Source organism: Anolis sagrei, chromosome 5 (assembly GCF_037176765.1).
Source record: "Anolis sagrei isolate rAnoSag1 chromosome 5, rAnoSag1.mat, whole genome shotgun sequence".
Taxonomy (NCBI): Eukaryota; Metazoa; Chordata; class Lepidosauria; order Squamata; family Dactyloidae; genus Anolis; species Anolis sagrei.
Genome location: NC_090025.1, coordinates 150,805,867 through 150,826,946, shown reverse-complemented (window position 1 = coordinate 150,826,946; position 21,080 = coordinate 150,805,867). Strand labels below are relative to the sequence as shown.

Genomic DNA, 21,080 nt, shown 5'->3' with positions numbered 1-21,080 from the left:
CCCAGAATTTTTAAGCAATAACAAGACTGTGTTTATGATCTACTGGAACAGAACAGCAGCAACAATAAAAAACATTTACACAATTTTCTGGATTTTGAAATGATCATAACAATCTAAGCAAGTAGCTACATACTATGAAAGCAAACTACAGGGATTGCTTTCGGCTGTGTTGAAAAACCATTCTTGAACTGCTTTTATGTCATTTTGTTTAGTATCCAATTAAAATTGTGTATTTACCCTACTACATTTTTTTCATTCAGTTGTGGAGCCAGAATGTGAAAAAAGTTCTGCTACAACCTATTACTGGTATAGAGAAGCACTCAATATTTCAAGCTCTATCTCAGAGAGTGGAGGTCTGAACTGGAAAATGACAGTTTGCTTGCTGGCTGCTTGGGTTATGGTGTGCCTTGCAATGATTAAAGGCATCCAGTCTTCAGGGAAAGTGAGTATCTATTTCCTCCATAATTTAGGTTTTCTTCACACTAGCCATCTCAGCTCTTATCTACCACACCCCTTTGCCTATAAAGTCTTTATTGGCAGGCTGGAAGCTATGATTCACCATGCCTTTTGGTAATCTCAGTTGGGAAAACTGTACTCTATTTAAAATATAGAATTTTTTTTAGATAAAAAGTGGGAGTGTTGCAGTATGAGAACCTGTTTTGTTTTGATTTTCCATAGATTATGGTTGTAATTATGTATCAGCACATGACTAAAAAAAAGAAAGAAAACACAACAAAGAATGGGCTTGCCAATTGGCTTCTTGAATAGTATTTCCTCTTTCTGATTCTGCACTTCATCCATGAAACAATCAAGCTTTAAGGACAGATGACAAAATTTACATCGACCCAGGACACAAGTGAAAAAGGAGGCCTGCAAAACAAACACAAAGATCTTGCATGTTGGCTCCCAAGTGAGCAGCTCACATGAGATGCCTTCCCATCATGCCAACCATTGAAGGGTATTGGGCAAAATGAGCACAATGGGGTAGCAGAGACACAGAAAGGATCAGACAGAGAGTGATATGGTTATACTGAAGTAAGATGCAAAAGCTGTAAAGGTGGGATTTTGAAGAAGGAAATGCAAGAATACATAGGACACTATAGAAAGCAGATGGTCATGATGAATAGAGATTACAAAGAAAGTTTGAATAGCTGATCATGTCTTGGTTTCTTTCATGAAACCATAACTTGGGGGAATCACATTAAAATTGATGACCAAACTGATTATGAAGATAATTACTTTACATGAAGTGATCTCATTTTTTTTTAACCAGAAGAATAAAATCTCCATCCTGGAGGCGTAATGCATTTATTTACTACCCCATCAAATTGAAGTCCAGAGTCAGCCTTTTGGATCCTATTTGAGGCATTATTTATGGATAGAGAAATTAATATACTTTTCCAGATATATCTTGGTTGTAACATGTCCCAGTTTTCAGTCCGCCCTGATTCTTCTTTTCTTTTGTAAGTTATTCTGGCATGTCAATCAAGTGGACGGCATGTTCTTCAGTCAAACTTGTGTACAGTTACTCACATGGGAACTCTTATCACTATGTCCACCCCCTAGGGCAAGAGATCTGAGTAATTCTGGAAAGTGGTCTAAGAAGACCAATGGCAAAGAAGAATTCCTGCTTTCACATGGCATTTCAAATAACCACCGACGCCTGGGAACAACTTTCACAAGCTTCATTTTATTGGGAGCAGATATTACCAGTGATATCCAAGATTACCAGCTGTGTAGTGTAATCCTGACTCAGAAGTCAGTCCTTCTTCCTCTCATGGGAGTGACTTTTCTGCAACAATTATATAACCTGCCTGTCAGATTGCAATTGCTTTCTCAAGGCAATGTATACAATTTCAAAATAATATAATAAGCACTAAATAACCATCACTAACTCGAACTGAAATTGAACAGTAGAAAATAAGGTACTGACAACAGTTACTTTACAAACATAGCCATGATGACAAAAGGGAAGTTTCCCTTCTTTTTCTGTTTATTATATTCACTTAGTAAACAGTGAATTCAGTGTTGTTGAAGAACAAAAGTAAGGTTTCAGAGAAATAGCAAGATTTTCATCTTCCTAGAGGTTTAACCCATATGAGCTCCTTATGGCAGGGTTATTAAACTCAACTTCAGTACTAGAATAATTAAAATGTGGCCATTTCTGGTAAAGATGTTTTTCTCAGCAAAGATAAGGATCATAAGGCAAAATATCATTACGCTGTAACGTTATCCTTCAGCAGGTGTTTAAAAGAAATATTGTGCAATAATATGCTTTAAAGATTCTGTTTTCACAGAATCAAAATATTATGCAATTTCTGTGACACTATTCTAAGGGCTTCAAGCTCTGTACTTCACCTTGTGAGGAAAAGAACATTTATAAGTGATAAAGAACAAAATCCTTCCCTTAACTACAAAAGTTGGATCCAGTATTTTGCTTTTTCTTGTGGAAAGCATCCTTCTATTGAAGCATGAGGTGGGGCTCCATGTTTAAAGGAAAGACAAATTGGAGCATGCCACCACAGCAGCAACACAGGAGACTTTACCTGTTCTGCCAGGAACAAAGGGGGGAAGCTGGGTGGTTGACACTTTCTCCTGTGGGATGGTGAATTAGGTGAGTCAGATGATGTGAGACATGAGGTGATGGGTTCCCCCTGGCCCCTGAGGTGTTTGGCGATGCCTGTGCCTTTTTGTGATGAGGTCATAAGATAGCTTTGCCCCCCCCCCCCCCCGGGAATCACCTTGTCATCTGCGTTTCTATCACCACTGCCAGAATACCCCCCCAAAATACCAACTCCCACCAAATAAAAAAACCCCAAAAAAACACTGCCAGAATACCAAAGAGCTCCATTGTGACAATAGCAGAGGCACTCATATGACCAGGGAGGAGGAGGGAGCAATTCCCTTTCCTCTCTTCATGTGGAAACATTTGCTGGTTTCAACATGTGGCACTTGCAATGGCCAGGGACTGTCATAAAGCTGTCTGTCAGTGATCACAAGGGAAAAGAGGTGGTGCTGGTGGCCCATTTAGATAGCAGACCTGTACGTATCGGACCTAGTCATACTATGCAAACTGGGTCACAGCTGTGGGATTGCTCTGGAGTTTGGGGCAAACTCTAAAGAATCCTTTCAACTTTTCCTAATGTGATGCTAAACTGGATTAACCCTCTGACTATCCTGAAGATGACCACGACCAAGTGTACAGTGAGTGCCAGCTATTAAACTCATGTAGATAAATCTCAGATAATATCTTTCTTGGGATGTTCGTAGCTCATTCTAGTGGTAGGTTTCTATATCTATCACATCAGAATCTTCTTAATCATAACACAGCCCTGATGACACTGTATTTGTCATTTGTTTCATTCCTATTTTTAAACAACAGTTTTTAAGTAAAAAGTATTTGTTTCTTAATGAGTCCACATTGCTTGAAGTTTTTGGTCTTTACAAATGTCTTAAACCAATACAGAATTTGAATAGTATCAGAACTTTGATCTTAGATTTTTGAGCAAACAATAGAGTTGATCAGATCTAAGACATAAATGTAATTTTTTTCTAAGATGTGGTTTCTTTTCCCTGTTTTTCAGATAATGTATTTTAGCTCTCTTTTCCCTTATGTGGTACTTATATGCTTTCTAATCCGAGGGCTGCTTTTAAATGGTTCATTGGATGGTATTCGTCATATGTTTACCCCTAAGGTATGTATTTGGTTTCTTCTTGTTTTGTTTGCTTGTCTTAGGCAATTTGTTTTATGCCTGAATAGTTTGAATAAACTATGGGATCAGATTATATTGCAATCATTTGGAAGACGCTGATTGATAGACTGGATACCTGCTGTGAGATTTGACCCCCCCCCCCCCCCAATATTCACAATTTTATACACTTTGCCCCTTTACACATATACATTTGTGATTTTATCACCAAAATAATCATGTGATTGCTTGATTCAAACTGGTCTTCTTGTGTGTAGATTTGTAGTGTGGCGAAGCAATTGTTACACCATGTGCATGACAGACTCAAAGAAAGAGAGAGAGATTGAAGGGAGTCTACTACAAATGTGAATCCAAAGTTCATTCAGAATTTTATCTAACCACAACAAGAGAACAACACAGCAGTTTAAGAATTTGGGATGACTAATCTACATTTCATAAGCTCAAGTATATTTCTGCAGATAGTTTCTGAACCTAGATTAATTCCTTCCCCTTTGTTTTCTAAAGTACTCTGTACTAGGTTTTTAAGAAGTGCATATTAAAAAGGTGAAGAAATATAAATTATGATTTCTTCCAACATTCTTCTCTACCAGTTATTCCCTTTTCCTATTCTTTCCCTCTTAAGACCTGCGAGGTAGGTTGAGGGATAGCAATGAGTCTAATCAGTCTTAAGTTTGATGGGTGAACTGACCTCCTACAACCTTGTCTAGTTGGACTCATGTTTCAGAACATAGAAATATACTGGGGAACTCACAACATTGAGGGTGCATGTACATTGTAGAATTGTAGAATTAATGCAGAGGCATCCATATGACCTAGGCGCCTCCTCAATAGTTCAAATCCCATGATTACATAGCACTGAGCCAAGGTGGTTAAAGTGGTGCCGTACTGTATTAATTGTAGAATTTAGATGCATTGTGAGTCACATACTAAAATGCATAGAAAGAATCATTTTGAGAAATTAGCAACATTAGTTTGGCATTGTTCTACCACTAGAGTAGCCTAGATTGACTTTATTTAACCAGATTTATTGATGAACTCAGAATCTTCAACCCAAGTATATAAAAGTCACACATAGCTCTTAGAACCAGCTTCACATATCTGCCTACACAATCCTTGCATAAAAAATATGTTTAATAATATTTGTCCCATTACAAGAAAATTCAAGTTATATAAAAGCACCTGACAAATGAGAATTCAACAGTAAAATGATGAGAAGAGCCTAGTGAAAATCCATGAGGTCTTATAATATATTATTATAATCCTAAAAGAGCTGTCAAAGCATTGAGGTTATTATATTATAATTTTTTCACAATGGAAGATTCCCAAGTTCATACAAAAGATCATTTGTAGTAAGGTAGTACTACAAAGTAGTAAGAAATGCCTGTGTGTGTGTGTGTGTTTTTTTTTAAAAAAAATTAAAACTCTCCCATCCCTTAAGCCAAATACAGAATAGAAACCTGTAAGTATTAGTCATATGTGAATGATGAAAAATTAAGCTGGAGCATGATTAAGAGATTTAGGAAAAGTCACACGGGAAGACTCAAGCAACAGTTGGATAGAACCGAGATCATGTTAATCCCTCTAAATATGGGCATCTGTGATAGTTTAGGTGGCTGAAAATCCCAGGCAATATTTCCAACAGTTGTGTGTATACAAATCATTGATAAGATTCCTTGATCATATTTACAAATTCTTAATGGTCATTTGGGAGAATTAGCTGATCTCAAAATCTCCTGCATAAAATGCAGTAATATCTTGTTCCATCATTGCACTTTGTCACCGCAATTCATTTTGTTTTGTTTTACCTGAATCTCACATGAGACTCTCCACATGACGCTCCCCTTTTCATGATCCACTATCCATTTGCATCTCAACGTTGGCATTAAGTATTGGGTACAGTCCAATATTAAGCTATATACTAGTAGGTGATGTGGAAATAAGTGAGACATAACTAGATTTTGGGGGTTGAGAACTCATTGATCTAAAGTTTCAGATAGAATAAAACCATAGAATTAATATATACTGGTTATGTCAACACTTATGTTGACATAATTTCATTGGGTTTGGTCTAACTCTGATTAGTGGGCTTAGGCTGCTGTATTGTAAAGATTACACAGCAATATTGATAACCTACAATATGTACTGATCTACATGGCAATATCAAACCTGCTGTGGATTGTAGTCAACCCTTCAAATTCATTGTGCAGGACCACCACATAAATGGAAACTGAGAAAAAAAAAGGTTATTTGTTAACCTGAGAAAACACTTCTCTAGGAATCTCTATGTCCTCCAGTAAAATTTCAATTCTCATTGAATATTATTATTGATCATATTTTGCGCTGGAAGACCCAGGGATTCCTGCAGAATATTTTGCATAGGAAATCTAGGTCCTCCAGTATGATTGTATGGTTCAGTAGAAATTTGAGCAGATAGAGATTCCCAGAGGGAACATTTTAATCAAATCCATGAATAATCAAATCCATAAAAGTCAAACTCGCAAATGTGGATAGCTGACTACAATTTCAATTTATAGTGTGACCTCAAGAAACCTCATTGATGCTATAAAACTCATCTCATTCAGTCTTATCTGTACTGATTGGCAGCCCTCTTCAGAGTTTCAGAGACGGAGCTTTCACAGCGTAACTCAAAATGTTAGGTCAAGATAGGACCCTTTTAATGACATTCACAAGCTTTTCCATAGTTCTTTTCCCAGTATACTGTGCAAATTTATAAGTAATTCCCACAGATTTCAGTGATTTGCTTCCAAGGAAGTATTCATGAAGTTGCAACCTTAAACCCACACATTCATATTTAATCAGCCTTTAGGTGAATTTACAAAGCTTGATCCAGTGCAGAGGGAGAGGAAGAGAGCTTCTGGTGAACTTAGTAGTAGTCGAAGGCTTTCATGGCTGAAATCACTAGATTGCTGTGAGTTTTCTGGGCTGTGTGGCCATGTTCCTGAAACATGTTTCTGGAACATGGCCATACAGCCTGGTATACAGGCCAAAAATGCACAGCAACCTAACTTAGTAGTAGTTAAATTACTTTAGGATAGAAACATTAAGAAAAAAAGAACTGTTCCAGGACTAAGCAAAATGGAGAGAAAAAGAAGTGAGGCACTACATTCAACAGGTAGAAATTTCAAGAGAATGAAAGATGTTTATTTAGCACCATCTAGCGAGCAAACATGAGTATGACTGTATGTGAGAGTGTGTACGTTTCACACTTTCTTTACAGTCTTGGTATTAAAATATCTCAGAGTAAATGTTACTAATTATATTAATGTATATTTTAAGGAATAATCTGTTTTTTACATCTGTAGAAATCTGGAAAGGTATTCTCATACTTTAGGAGTAAGATGAGTAGTCTCAATTTATATCTCTGGACTCTAAAAACATAACTAGAAAAATGAGAGATAGATAGCCTGATATTTTTCTTATTCTTCTATCAATTTCTGCTTAAATATTGCCTTATTCCTTGAGTAGACCCATAGAAATCAATATGATTTAAGTTAGTTATTGCCAAAAATTTCCATTCATTCTTCCTCCTAATTGTACTAGCCTTACATTACTGGCCTACCTCCAACATTATGTTAGCAGAGGTACATAAATATGACAAAAATGTGTTCCTGTTCCATTTCCCTGACATTCTTCAGAGCACCTGAAAAATGGGTCTGGGTGGTCTTCAGGTATTCAGAGCAGGTTTTGTGCAGGCGCATCTGCATTGTACAATTAGTGTAGTTTGACACTACTTTAACTGCTGTGGCTCATTGCTATGGAATCTGAACATTGTACAGGGTTAGTCAAAATGCATAGGCCAATAAGCCATTCAATTGAATGGCTTATTGGCCTATGCATTTTGACTAACCCTGTATTTTTACAAGGTCTTTAGCCTTTTCTGACAAAGAGTATTGATGTCGCCAGACTACAAATCCCAGAATTCTGAAGCATTGAGCTGTGGCACTTAAAATAGTGTCAAACTGCATTAATTTTACAGTGTAGTACATAGGAAGCTGGGGGAATATCTGTTTGGAGTTGCTCGGTCAGCAGAAGCAAACAATTACATCCTGCCCTCTTAATGGTAATAGTAATAATTATTTTACTGTGATGATGAATGTGTGCAAGCTAAATGACACCAATCCTGTAGATTTAATGACACGAGTTTTATCAGGTTTTTCTCCTAATTTTAAATACAGCTTTATTTTTTTAATGTCAGCAACAACATTGATGAACTTTTTTGTGGGAGCAGGGTCGAATTATTAGCAAACTAGCATCAGATAAATATATTTGTGTGATAGGTTTTGTCAAAGATGCAGATAAAGGGGGCAATGTGCAGCAGAATAATCAGTGGCAGATTTTGAAATCCATTTTGGATTCGCGTTATGGTTTGACGTTTGGGATAAGAATGTAGGATGATGTGGGGTATCTTCCTGGATGATTTGTTGCCTCTCCATTTTGGAGAAATGCTATGTTTTGTAGCTGACATCTATTGTGTCTAATTTCAAACAGCTTGAAATAATGCTGGAGCCCAAGGTCTGGAGAGAAGCTGCTACTCAGGTGTTCTTTGCCTTAGGGCTTGGATTTGGTGGAGTCATTGCCTTTTCAAGCTACAACAAGAGAGACAACAACTGCCATTTCGATGCGGTTCTGGTGTCCTTCATCAATTTTTTCACTTCTGTGCTGGCAACTTTGGTGGTGTTTGCTGTTCTGGGCTTCAAAGCAAATGTCATAAATGAGAAATGCATTATCCAGTATGAATATTCATTTCTATATCCATTTTAATATTTCACTTAGGAATTTCCACCGCAGTTCCTTGGCTTGACAGGTGCTTTTTTGTTGCCTTGTGTTTTACAGAAATTCTGAAAGGATTGTTAACCTTTTGCATATGGGAAATCTTAGTAGAGATATCATACCTGCTCATGTTAATTTCTCAAGCATCACAGCAGAAGATTATAATCTTGTTTATGATATCATCCGTAAAATAAAAGAAGAAGAATTTCCTCTTGGATTGAAACCCTGCCTGATTGAAGATGAACTAGACAAGGTTTGAGAGATACCTGTTTTTGATGGAAAGATCCCAAATAAGCAACTGTTTAATAGCCATTGAAAACAATTCCTTGACACTTCTGAGTATAGCAAACCATATGTCTAATATATTCCCACAGTTTTGTATTCTGTCTGGCTCTGTCCAGGTCTTATTAAATGTGAATTTGGAGCTGAAATTATGTGGCATATTTTTTTAAATCACCCCATACTTTAGCTGCTCATCTCTAGTGAGCAGAATAAAGTAACTTTCTCACCCAGAGCCACTGACTGTTCTGGTAAATAGAAGATAAAGATACAATGGAATAATTTATATGATGGGGCAATATTATGCTGGAGTTGTAAGTCAACAGAGATATTTTGCTTGAGACAAAACATACATTGTCCGAGCTCTACAAAAAATGTCCATCATAATCAGGTAGTCGTTGTATAGTCTTATCGAGGTGTTATGTGACTTTGGAGATCCACAGGTTTGTCAAATCTACCTTTTCTTTCTTTTTCCTTACTTGTTCCACATATCCTTAAACATGTCTGTCTTTAATGTGACAGTTTGTATATCAGCAGAGAGCACCTTTCTGTCTATAGCAGACATTATATCTGCATTTGATGAATGTGTATAAGTTAGACTGTGTAGGCTCTATTTCTAATCTACACAGTAGGGTCAACGTTCATTAAACTCTCCAGATATCATTAGACTGCAACACAGCATTCATAACTATTGGTTATTCTGACTAGGACCTGAATCCAAGTCAGTAGTCCCAATGAGAAAAGATCTATTTAATTTGTCATTGAATGGTGAGCCAACCCATAGTTAATTCAATAGAGTTCAATCCAATAATATCTGAACTCCTACATGATTCTCATCTCTGCTGTTGATTATTAAAACATCTGTCAAGAGCTTCTTCATGACTAGTACATCCAGGAACTCTGTTTTCCACAGCTGCTAATCTTACAAAGAGAGTGCTCTATGCGAATAGCCCAGGAACTCTCTACAGAAGTTTTCATGTACACATGCAAGTACAGGAGAGTTGGAGCCTGCTGTTAAAATGTGACACCCTACAACATGCATCCACTGACTCTGTGAAGAATTTATATAGGAAGCCTGTGTTTCATGACAGTGTATTAGCAGCCCCTGACCATACATACAAAGAAAAATAAAGAACAATTATTAATAAATCCACTGTTATTCAGAAGTACTTTTTCTGTCGTCAGTAGATAAGTTGTGAAGTGTGGGACTCAAAGATTGCAACTTATCATTATATTATCCCAATTTCAGTTAATTGTACAGATAAGAGATATTCTGCTTTGATTTTGATGTGTTCTCCTACCTTGTTTTAATAATTTGGATTTTTGGTTGACAGGCTGTTCAAGGAACTGGTTTAGCCTTCATAGCTTTTACAGAAGCCATGACACACTTCCCGGCTTCTCCCTTCTGGTCAGTTATGTTCTTCCTCATGTTGGTAAATCTGGGACTTGGCAGCATGTTTGGAACAATTGAAGGGATCACTACACCTATAGTTGACACCTTCAAAGTGAGAAAAGAAATACTGACTGGTGAGTAGTTACATATCTCTTTCCTTAAGTTCTATTTAACTCTAGGATAAAAGTACTTTAGAAATATTTATTTTGCTCTAAAGGTTGTCTTTAAAAAAGTTTCCAAAAATTTACAACATTTAAGTGTAGATCTATGGCAAGAACTCTGATGACCTTTACTAAGTAGTTGCTTTTTCAAACTATACACCGATAATAAAATTTAATATGAGTACAGAAGAAAATTCATATATAGAGATAAATAGCAAAATGCATGTTTTAAAAAAATAGAGTGGATAACAAGAGGAATCATCGTGTATGAATTGATATGGTCAATGAAAGCAAAATAATTCATTTTAGTACATTTATCTCATAGTGATCCCTCCTCATTGATCACAAGGGCACCTTTGCAATGCTAGTTGTCTGGTGGTGGTCAGAAGTTGTCCAGAACTCTATCTGGCTATCTGTCATGGTGACCACAGGAGGAAGAGGAGATGCACAGACCATGGCCCGATCTGTCCCATTTGCCTTGTAGACAGCAGACCAGTTTAGATTGGAGCTGGTCATACTGTTCACATTCACCTCAAAATGTGGGTCTGCTACTGAATTTCCGCAAAACTCCAGAACATTCCCTGACTGCTTAACATAAGATTAAACCAAGTTAACCCAGTTTCTTATTTGTGTGAAGAAATGAAAAAGCCCAAAAGTTTTCAAAAGTTATTAGAGATTTTCTGCATTTTTCAATGTTCAGAGAACTTTTTTGAATGAACGCATGAATGAATGAATGAATGAATGAATGAATGAATAAATAAATGAAAAACTATACAGCTATTTGATATGGCAGGATATAGTATCAAATGAGAACTCACCCCAAGAAAAATCATACAAAGAATATAAATGTTTCCACGATGACTCTTTCACCCCATTTCTGTTTTTTTTTTTTTTAATAGTTACTTGCTGTCTTCTTGCATTTTGCATTGGCCTGATATTTGTGCAGCGGTCCGGAAATTACTTTGTAACGATGTTTGATGACTATTCTGCGACATTACCTCTGCTAATTGTGGTCATTCTGGAAAACATTGCCATGTCTTACATTTATGGAATAGACAAGTAAGTGCTGAAATATTTATGTTCCACCATATAGCAAGAAATCTCATGGCACCTAGTACTGAAGCAGGTTAAACAGGTTAAAGACAGTTAAGACAACTAAAAATATTTTATACAATATGGATAAAATGATTAAAATGTAGAAGTTTTAAAAAAGCAAATAATTATGTTTTGGGAGGCCCAATTGTGTTGATGAATAACCAAGTTTTAACTTGGCATCTAAATAACAAGAATGGTGGTACCAGCTGGGTCTTTGTGGGGAGGGCATTCCACAGTTGGGGTGCCACAGCTGAGAAGGCTCTCCCTCATGTTGGGACATAGAAAAGGGACACAGTGGTGAGACAAAGAGAAAGAGGCCTCCCAGCCTTAACATCTTCAGGCAGACACACAAGAAAGGTGTTTCCTGAAGTATCAAGTCCCAATACATTACAGCCCATAAATGTATTCACCATCAGCAAAGCTTGTTTATACACTTATATTCCCAACAGCAGTCAAGTGCTATATTTTGCAGTAGCTGCAATTTCCAAGTGTTCAAGTGAAACCTAATGTAGAGCATATTGTTGTTGTTGTTGTTCATTCGTTCAGTCGTCTCCGACTCTTCGTGACCTCATGGACCAGCCTACGCCAGAGCTCCCTGTCGGCCGTCACCACCCCCAGCTCCCTCAAGGTCAGTCCAGTCACTTCAAGGATGCCATCCATCCATCTTGCCCTTGGTCGGCCCCTCTTCCTTTTGCCTTCCACTTTCCCCAGCATAATTGTCTTCTCTAGGCTTTCCTGTCTCCTCATGATGTGACCAAAGTACTTCAACTTTGTCTCTAGTATCTTTCCCTCCAGTGAGCAGTCGGGCTTTATTTCCTGGAGGATGGACTGGTTGGATCTTCTCGCAGTCCAAGGCACTCTCAGCACTTTCCTCCAACACCACAGCTCAAAAGCATCTATCTTCCTTCGTTCAGCCTTCCCTAAGGTCCAGCTCTCACATCCGTAGGTTACTACAGGGAATACCATGGCTTTGACTAGGCGGCTCTTTGTTGCCAGTCTGATGTCTCTACTCTTTACTATTTTATCGAGATTGGACATTGCTCTCCTCCCAAGAAGTAAGCGTCTTCTGATTTCCTGGCTACAGTCTGCATCAGCAGTAATCTTTGCACCTAGAAATACAAAGTCTGTCACGGCCTCCACGGTTTCTCCCTCTATTTTCCAGTTGTCAATCATTCTTGTTGCCATAATCTTAGTTTTTTTGACGTTTAGCTGCAACCCGGCTTTTGCGCTTTCTTCTTTCACCTTGATTAGAAGGCTCCTCAGCTCCTCCTCGCTTTCGGCCATCAGAGTGGTGTCATCTGCATATCTGAGGTTGTTAATGTTTCTTCCAGCAATTTTCACCCCAGCTTTGCATTCATCCAGTCCCGCACATCGCATGATGTGTTCTGCATACAAGTTAAAAAGGTTGGGTGAGAGGATGCAGCCTTGCCGTACGCCTTTCCCAATCTTGAACCAGTCTGTTGTTCCGTGGTCAGTTCTTACTGTTGCTACTTGGTCCTTGTACAGATTCCTCAGGAGAGAGGGAAGGTGGCTTGGGATGCCCATCCCACTAAGAACTTGCCACAATTTATTATGATCCACACAGTCAAAGGCTTTAGAATAGTCAATGAAGCAGAAGTAGATGTTTTTCTGAAACTCCCTGCCTTTCTCCATTATCCAGCGGATATTGGCTATTTGGTCTCTCGTTCCTCTGCCTTTTCTAAACCCAGCTTGAACATCTGGCAACTCTCGCTCCATGTATTGCTGGAGTCTTCCTTGCAGGATCTTGAGCATTACCTTGCTGGCATGAGAAATAATTGCCACTGTACGGAAGTTGGAGCAGTCTTTCGCATTTCCCTTTTTTGGTATGGGGATATAAGTTGATTTTTTCCAGTCTGATGGCCATTCTTGTGTTTTCCATATTTGCTGGCAAATGGCATGCATCACCTTGACAGCATCATCTTTTAAGATTTTAAACAGTTCAGCTGGGATCCCGTCGTCTCCTGCTGCCTTGTTGTTAGCAATGCTTCTTAAGGCCCATTCAACCTCACTCCTCAGGATGTCTGGTTCTAATTCATTCACCACACCGTCAAAACTATCCTCAATATTATTATCCTTCCTATACAGATCTTCCGTATAGTCTCGCCACCTTCTCTTGATCTCTTCAGCTTCTGTTAGGTCCCTGCCATCTTTGTTTCTTATCATACCAATTTTTGCCTGAAATTTACCTCCAATGTTTCTAATTTTCTGGAAGAGGTCTCTTGTCCTTCCTATTCTGTTGTCTTCTTCCACTTCCATGCATTGCTTATTTAAAAATAGTTCCTTATCTCTCCTGGCTAACCTCTGGAACTGCGCATTTAACTGGGCATATCTCCCCTTATTATCCCTGTTTCCTTTTGCTTTCCTCCTTTCTTGGGCTACTTCCAGTGTCTCAGCAGACAACCATTTTGCCTTCTTGGTTTTCTTTTTCTTTGGAACGTACTTTGTTGCTGCCTCCTGAACAATGTCTCGGACTTCTGTCCATAGTTCTTCTGGGACTCTGTTTACTAAATCTAGTCCTTCAAATCTGTTCTTCACTTCCACTGTATATTCGCTAGGAATGTTAGTGAGATCATATCTAACTGGTCTGTGTATTTTCCCTGATCTCTTTAGTTTTATTCTAAATTGGGCAATAAGAAGTTCGTGATCTGAGCTACAGTCAGCCCCAGGTCTTGTTTTCACCGACTGGATGGATGTCCGCCACCTTTGGCTGCAAAGGATGTAGTCAATCTGATTTCGGTGTTGACCGTCTGGAGAGGTCCATGTGTAAAGCCGTCTTTTAGGTTGTTGGAAGAGAGTATTCGTTATACACAGCGAGTTTTCCTGGCAAAATTCTATCAGCCTGCGTCCCGCTTCATTTTGTTCTCCCCGACCATGCTTGCCTGTGATCCCTGTTGTCATTTGACTTCCCACCTTGGCATTCCAGTCTCCTGTAATGAAAATAATGTCTCTTTTTGGTGTATTATCCAGTAAGTCCTGCAGATCCTCATAGAACTGATCTACTTCTGCTTCTTCAGCAGCTGTGGTTGGGGCATATATTTGGATCACTGTAATGTTGAAAGGCTTTCCTTGCACTCGAATTGAGATCATTCTGTCATTTTTTGGGTTGTATCCAAGCACCGCTTTAGCGAATTTCTTATTAATTATGAAGGCTACTCCATTTCTTCGATGTTCCTCTTGTCCGCAGTAGTAGATCTGGTGGTCATCTGATGTGAAGTGGCCCATTCCAGTCCATTTCAGTTCGCTGACCCCCAGAATGTCTATCTTTAGTCTTGACATCTCACCAATAACAACATCCAATTTGCCCTGGCTCATAGATCTTACATTCCAGGTTCCTATGGTGTGTTGATCTTTAGAGCATCGGATTCGTCGTTCGCCTCCAGTACCGTCGGCCGCTAGCCTTCCTTTCGGCTTTGAGCTAGCTGCGTCATCACATCTGGGGCTAGTTGAACTTATCCTCTGCTCCTCCCCAGTAGCATTTTGGCCATCTTCCAACCTGGGAGTCCCATCTTCCAATGGCATACCGACATATCTCTGGTTATACTGGTCCATTTAGTTTTCTTGGCAAGGATACTGGAGTGGTTTGCCATTGCCTTCCCCAGGGATCACGCTTGGTCTGACCTCTCTGCCACAACCGTCCCGTCTTGGGTGTCCCTTCACGGTTTCGCTCATGACATCATTGAGGTGCTCAAGCTCCAGCGCCCCGACAAGGCGGTGATCCTTTGCTGGAGTATATTGCAGTAGTCTAATTAGATGGGGGAGAGCATATTGCAGTAGTCTAATTAGATGGGGGCCAGTGCATGCAGAACTGTAACTATTTGTTTGTTCATTTATTTATTTGCTTTATTTTTATCCTGCCTTTTATCTCATAGGGAATCAAGGCACCTAACAATAACATGACACAAGCCAGAAGAATTTAAAAACAAGGCAACTACAAAAATTAAGAACAATTAAATATTTGTGTAATAGATACAAAAGTTATAATACAATTAAATATAATAAAATATATTTAAAATACATTTAAAAACTGAACACCACCACCACCCCTCAGCAGCCTTCCCCTGATTATCCCCCAAATGTCTTCATCTGCTTGCAAACATTTTCAGAATAGGCAACACATTTTGTCTTAGGCCATATTTTCATATTATAATAATATTTTTGTACCCCACCCCATCTCCCCAAGGGATTCAGGGTGGCTCACATGAATACATACAAAATAATTATCAAAATTGAACTAATAATACTCCTTTCTCTCCAGGTTTATGGAAGATTTGAAGGATATGCTTGGCTTTTCTCCAAACCAATACTATTACTATACATGGAAATATATTTCTCCTGTTGTTTTATTATCTTTACTGGTAGCTAGCATTGTTCAAATGGTGTTAAGTCCTCCTCATTACAGTGCATGGATTGAAGAGAAGGTGAGTGATGACTTTTAAAAAGGAACATGCACTACTCATATTGAAAGTGCACAGATAACAGGAGTCCTGATAGCAAGGCATACAAAACAAGGTATTTGAAGTTAGAATTTTTATATTAGATCCTCCACATTATAACTTATGACAAACCCCTTTTCAGAAAACATTTTTCTTAACAAAAAATTAAGCATTTTAAATTTCCAGAAATTATTTAAGGAGGCAGTTAGGATAGGGTGTAGAGTTTATCTTAGTTGTAACGATGTGCCATTGTTAGCTTAAACATACAGTGACATTTTGAATGAGAGGCCTGTTATTAACAGTCATACTACGTTCTTGCAAACTTAGGGTTGTGGCTTCCTGCCAGAGGACAAACATTCATGGATAAGGCATCCTGCTCCTTGTTTATATCAGCTCACTCTGCTATAAATTCCCCACTATTCGGAACCAACAGAAGGAAAGCAGGGCTTTGGACGTGGTTGTTAATCTTGATGTCACCTTCCCATCATTTACTTAGGATTGCTTTGTAAACTTTTTCAAAAGGAAGAAACCATTGCATTCCTATTTTTAAATGCCTGTGGACTTTACCAATTCTTTTTTTTTACTCTGTCATCTTACACCATACATTTATTTTGTTTGAAATCACTATGTTTAACTGTTCTGCTTAATTTATTTATGTGACATTGTTCAAGCATTGTATCTGTTCAAGACATTGTATCTATCTAGCCTTAATCTTACAAATGAATATATCTTAAAGGGAGGTAGTCTTTCTATGGAGCTGTAAGAAGATGGACCACAAGGTGGACTTGACCAAGAATTTGGGAATGCTATGAGAATTGAAATATATACATCAGCACTTCGCTTGAAGGACATATATACTTGTTCCACATTCTGCAGTTTATTGCTATGTTGATCAAAACACTTTAGTGAAGCACACTCTTTGTCATAGGCTATTAATTTAACTAGATCGTTCAAATTGATTTCCTTGTACCTCATAATCTTCTCTAATAGCCTGGGTATCTCCATAGTCTTGCTTGCAGGCATCTTTCTTGGAATCTGTCTCCCAGAACCTTCTAAACTGTATGCCTTTAAGAGACTTGAATTTTATTTAATACTCAAAACACCATCACTAGTTTCATTTATTTGTTTTCCATCAAGAATGGGGATATCTCTTCTATTCCATTATTCTGAAGGTTCAAAGGCAAAAATAATTAAAAAGAACTAATATTTTCAGTAAATATATATTAGTATTTGCAGATCAGTACTCTATAAAAATGGAAATAAAAAGCTAAATGTCTCAATACTTAAATGTCTCAGTAGTTCAGAAGCAAGACCAAGAATTTTGAGGGGGAAAAAATCCAGAGATAAACATGGATTAAATATATTTTCAGATATCCCTGTTTTTGGTGCATAGAACTTGATAATATAGAACTTGGAAAGCTTGAAAATGTTTTATGAAAGAGGAGAGCTTTGCAAAAGGAAGATGTCTAACAATATTTCTGTTTTTGTATTTGCACAGGCAACTGAAGAATTCCAGAACTACCCAACCTGGGGGCTGATCGTCTGTGTGTCTCTCATTGTTTTGGCTATGCTCCCTGTCCCAGTAGTATATGTGATCCGCCGTTGCAATCTTATTGATGACAGCTCTGGTAGCTTGGCAGCTGTTTCGTACAAAAGAGGGCGGATTATCAAGGAGGCCATCAATCTTGAGGGAGATGATACAAGTCTGATTAATGGGAAGAGTCCAAGTGAGGTGCCCTCTCCAAATTTTGGCAAAAAGATATACCGAAAACAGACTGGTTCTCCAACTGTGGATACTGCTCCCAATGGTCGCTATGGTATTGGTTATATAATGGCAAATATGTCAGATATGCCTGAGTCTGACTTGTAGCTACAAAGTAGGGTTGATGCCTTTGTTGTTATCCTGCACCACTGAACATTTGTTCTCTTTAAGAGAAGGGGTCAACTTCACTTATTAGAGTGCAATCTCAGGTGCCTAATGGCTGTCTCCTTGAAAAGATCATGACCTGTGGTACAAAGAGCTTGAAAATCCCCTTTTGGCTCAGTTTGCTGGTTTCCCTTTGTATTGAAGGGAATGCACATAGATACTTATTGGTAATGGCCTCGCTTTGTCAGGATTGCCAGATTTTTAAAAATTATTTTTGCATTTAATTTGAAAGTTTTCTATCTTTAAAGTACAGGTGTTACCTCAGTTTGTAGCAATTTTTTAAGTGAATTCATATTTCTCTACTGCTGTAACTGGAATTTCCTTCTTTGTTCCCGCTAGTTAAAGTCCCCTTTTATTGGAAAACAAAAATGTGTTCCAAAGAGTTTGCCAAGCCTGTTTTGACTGCACTTATTTGTACATAATGTTTTGTAGATACTCCCGTACTTTTTTTAAGCAACCACAGTCCCTTAGGCTACTAGCTTAATATAAAAGAAAAAAAACAAGAAAGAAAAGAGAGCAGCAAACAAACACATTAAAACCCTGCAGATTATTTTCTTACATGTAATAGCTTTATAGAGCAATAGTATTAGTCAACCAAGTATGATTATGATGGAAACAAAAAGAAATCCTCAGACTTTGAGGAACTGCATATGATGTGGCTGTATTTTGCATACTCTATATACTAATGTAAAAGTCTATAAATTTTAGTCAAAAGTCAATCACAAAAACCTGAGTCAACTTACCCACAGGTCAATGTGAGTACTGTGCCTAAACTCTTATAAAAAAAAGGAACTATACCCTTCTCTGGATGAAGGTGGGGAAATAGTGGTGACACTGACTGCTAGAGAAAACTGAAGCCTCTTCCATACAGCTGAATAAAATCCCACATTTTCTGCTTTGAACTGGGATAAATGGCAGTATGGACTCAGATAACCCAGTTCAAAGCAGATATTGTGGGATTTTCTGCCTTGATATTCTTGGTTATATGGTTGTGTGGAAGGGACCAGTCTCCCTGAGATGGCATTGGTACTTTCCCTTCTCTGCAGAATATCAGTGGGTGATATCAAAATCCTTAATTTTGCCCCCAAAACTTGCCCTCAATTTATATATGAGGTTGACTTATACATGAGTATATACGGTACTATATTTGTTTTTTTAGTGTGAAAATTATGTCAGAGTGAGTCGCTCCACGACTCTTAATGATTGTGCAGATTCTGCATTTTTCTAAGCTGTGTGCCTAAAAAAAGAAACACAAAAAATCTCTCCTAATATTTATTGTGGTTACAAGATTATATATATTATATTTATATATAATATACTTGTAATGTACATATGTATAGTAATATTGTATGTAATAGCTTCAAACCTTGAAGCAAGATGGCTTTAAAACTGTTTCTGTTTCGCTTCTGTTTTATGCAAAGAAGATTGTTCCCCTGTCCCAAGTCAGTGATCATTCAGAACTGTATGCCATTACATTTAATCTAGGAATAAAGAACGTGGAAAGTTGTTCGATTTTTATTTTATGGGATTTTTCAGCATATGTGTCTCTTTTAAATGAATTATAAGAGGGAGGGCAGAAATACATATTTTCAACTTCAGTATGAGATTAATTTAGATCTGTATACATATCTTGGGAGTTGGGGAACAAGTCTAAACATCAAAATTGTTTTTGCTTCATATACCCTTTATTTATACTGATATCCTGAAGGCATTTTTATACAATTTTTAAAATATTTTTTGTTCATAAAACAAAAGGTGTGTGTATTGAACTATCAGAAAAGATGTCACCATCTTAGTCAATTATGTGGGCAGTTTTCAATTTTGGACTATTCTGTAATTCCTAATAAGAATAAGTATTAACTATTGATTGTGCAAAATAATCATAATAATTTCCTTCATATTGTATAACTCCGTAGAACAGAACTGCACAATTTGGTAGTAGGTAAAATAGACTAAACGTCTTCCAACCACCCCACTTTAAAGGTACAGGTATAATTAATGATTAAACTGTTTGTAAATAAGCCATATTATAAAAAGGGAAATTTAAATCAATGTCATGTGGTGTTTTTATAATATCAAAAACACTTTCTTCATCAAGACATAATCCAGAAATTGAAATTAGCAAGGACTTCTCAGCAGCAGCAATTTATTTAGAAATCTGAAAACTAGCCTTGGAAGCCACCTCATTTTCTGAGTTTATTTTCTTGAAAAACGATTGTCCCCCACTGAGATTTTGCAACAATTTGGATGCTTGAATTTATTTTTCATTGGTATCCAATTTGTTTAAGTCAGGATGTATTGATTTGAAATGGCAATGAAGATTGTACTCCTTAGGAATGGCTATTACTTCTCAGCAAACAAGGTGTAATGTTTTGTCTCTATTGTAATAAATAATATCTATTTGCCCCCTCCAGATTAAACACTCTGTGCTCTCATTTGATCTCCTGCTTTTTAATCACCCATTTTTACAAAATAAACTCAAAAACTTTGATGTTAAAACCAAAAAATCTCAACTGTTCATATCAAAAGAAATAATGAACTGAATACAGTAGAGTCTTGCTTATCCAACATAAATGGACAGGGAGAATGTTGGATAAGCAAAAAGTTAGATAATAAGGAGGGATTAAGGAACAGTTTATTAAATGTCAAATTACGTTATGATTTTACAAATTAAGCACCAAAATGCCACGTTTTACAACAAAACAGAAAAAATAGTTCAATACACAGTAACATTATGTAGTAATTACTGTATTTACGAATTTAGCACCAAAACATCACAATGTATTGAAACAGATGTGGATCTGGGTGAGAGTCAGGCTGCATTGGATAACAGGACATTGAATGAGTGAAGGTTGGATAAATGAGACTCTACTGTATCTGACCTTGGAGACAGCAGCAGACACTCTAATAACTTGGCAGACAGTCATGCAGCAAGGAAGGAAAGAAGCACTTGGATTGTTGCTGCTCAACACATAGTTAACTTCAGCTGGGTTGGACCATGCCTGCTTTCAGTTTTCCCTCTTCAGTGCCAGTAAAGACTGAAAGCATCACAACAAGATATGATTTTGCTCTTCTCAGACTAGAGACAGACTGATGATGGTTGGATGCCATGGATCATGTGACAAACAGGAGAGAGTGTGCAGTGGCAACCCACCCACCAGGTTATGTGACTGGCAGAATAGTTAATAGTGGAAGGTGGGTTAAGGTGAGAAATGTTAAAACCTCATTTCAATGTACTGGAGTTGCTTTATGATTTTTGAGATGTAATGT

The 21,080-nt window shown here is 37.6% G+C and overlaps 1 protein-coding gene across 1 annotated transcript in view; it reads left to right on the top strand.

The window, feature by feature from the left end:
- SLC6A15 (solute carrier family 6 member 15) overlaps positions 1-19,316 on the top strand; it is a 52,057-nt gene extending 32,741 nt beyond the window's left edge. The window contains exons 5-12 of the mRNA XM_060777374.2: positions 261-442; positions 3,585-3,695; positions 8,220-8,461; positions 8,565-8,754; positions 10,115-10,307; positions 11,234-11,393; positions 15,706-15,868; positions 17,382-19,316. Of these exons, the coding sequence (XP_060633357.2) occupies positions 261-442; positions 3,585-3,695; positions 8,220-8,461; positions 8,565-8,754; positions 10,115-10,307; positions 11,234-11,393; positions 15,706-15,868; positions 17,382-17,753 (1,613 nt within the window). The 3' untranslated portion in view covers positions 17,754-19,316. The remainder of the gene's footprint in view (positions 1-260; positions 443-3,584; positions 3,696-8,219; positions 8,462-8,564; positions 8,755-10,114; positions 10,308-11,233; positions 11,394-15,705; positions 15,869-17,381) is intronic.
- The last annotated feature ends 1,764 nt before the right edge of the window (positions 19,317-21,080 follow it).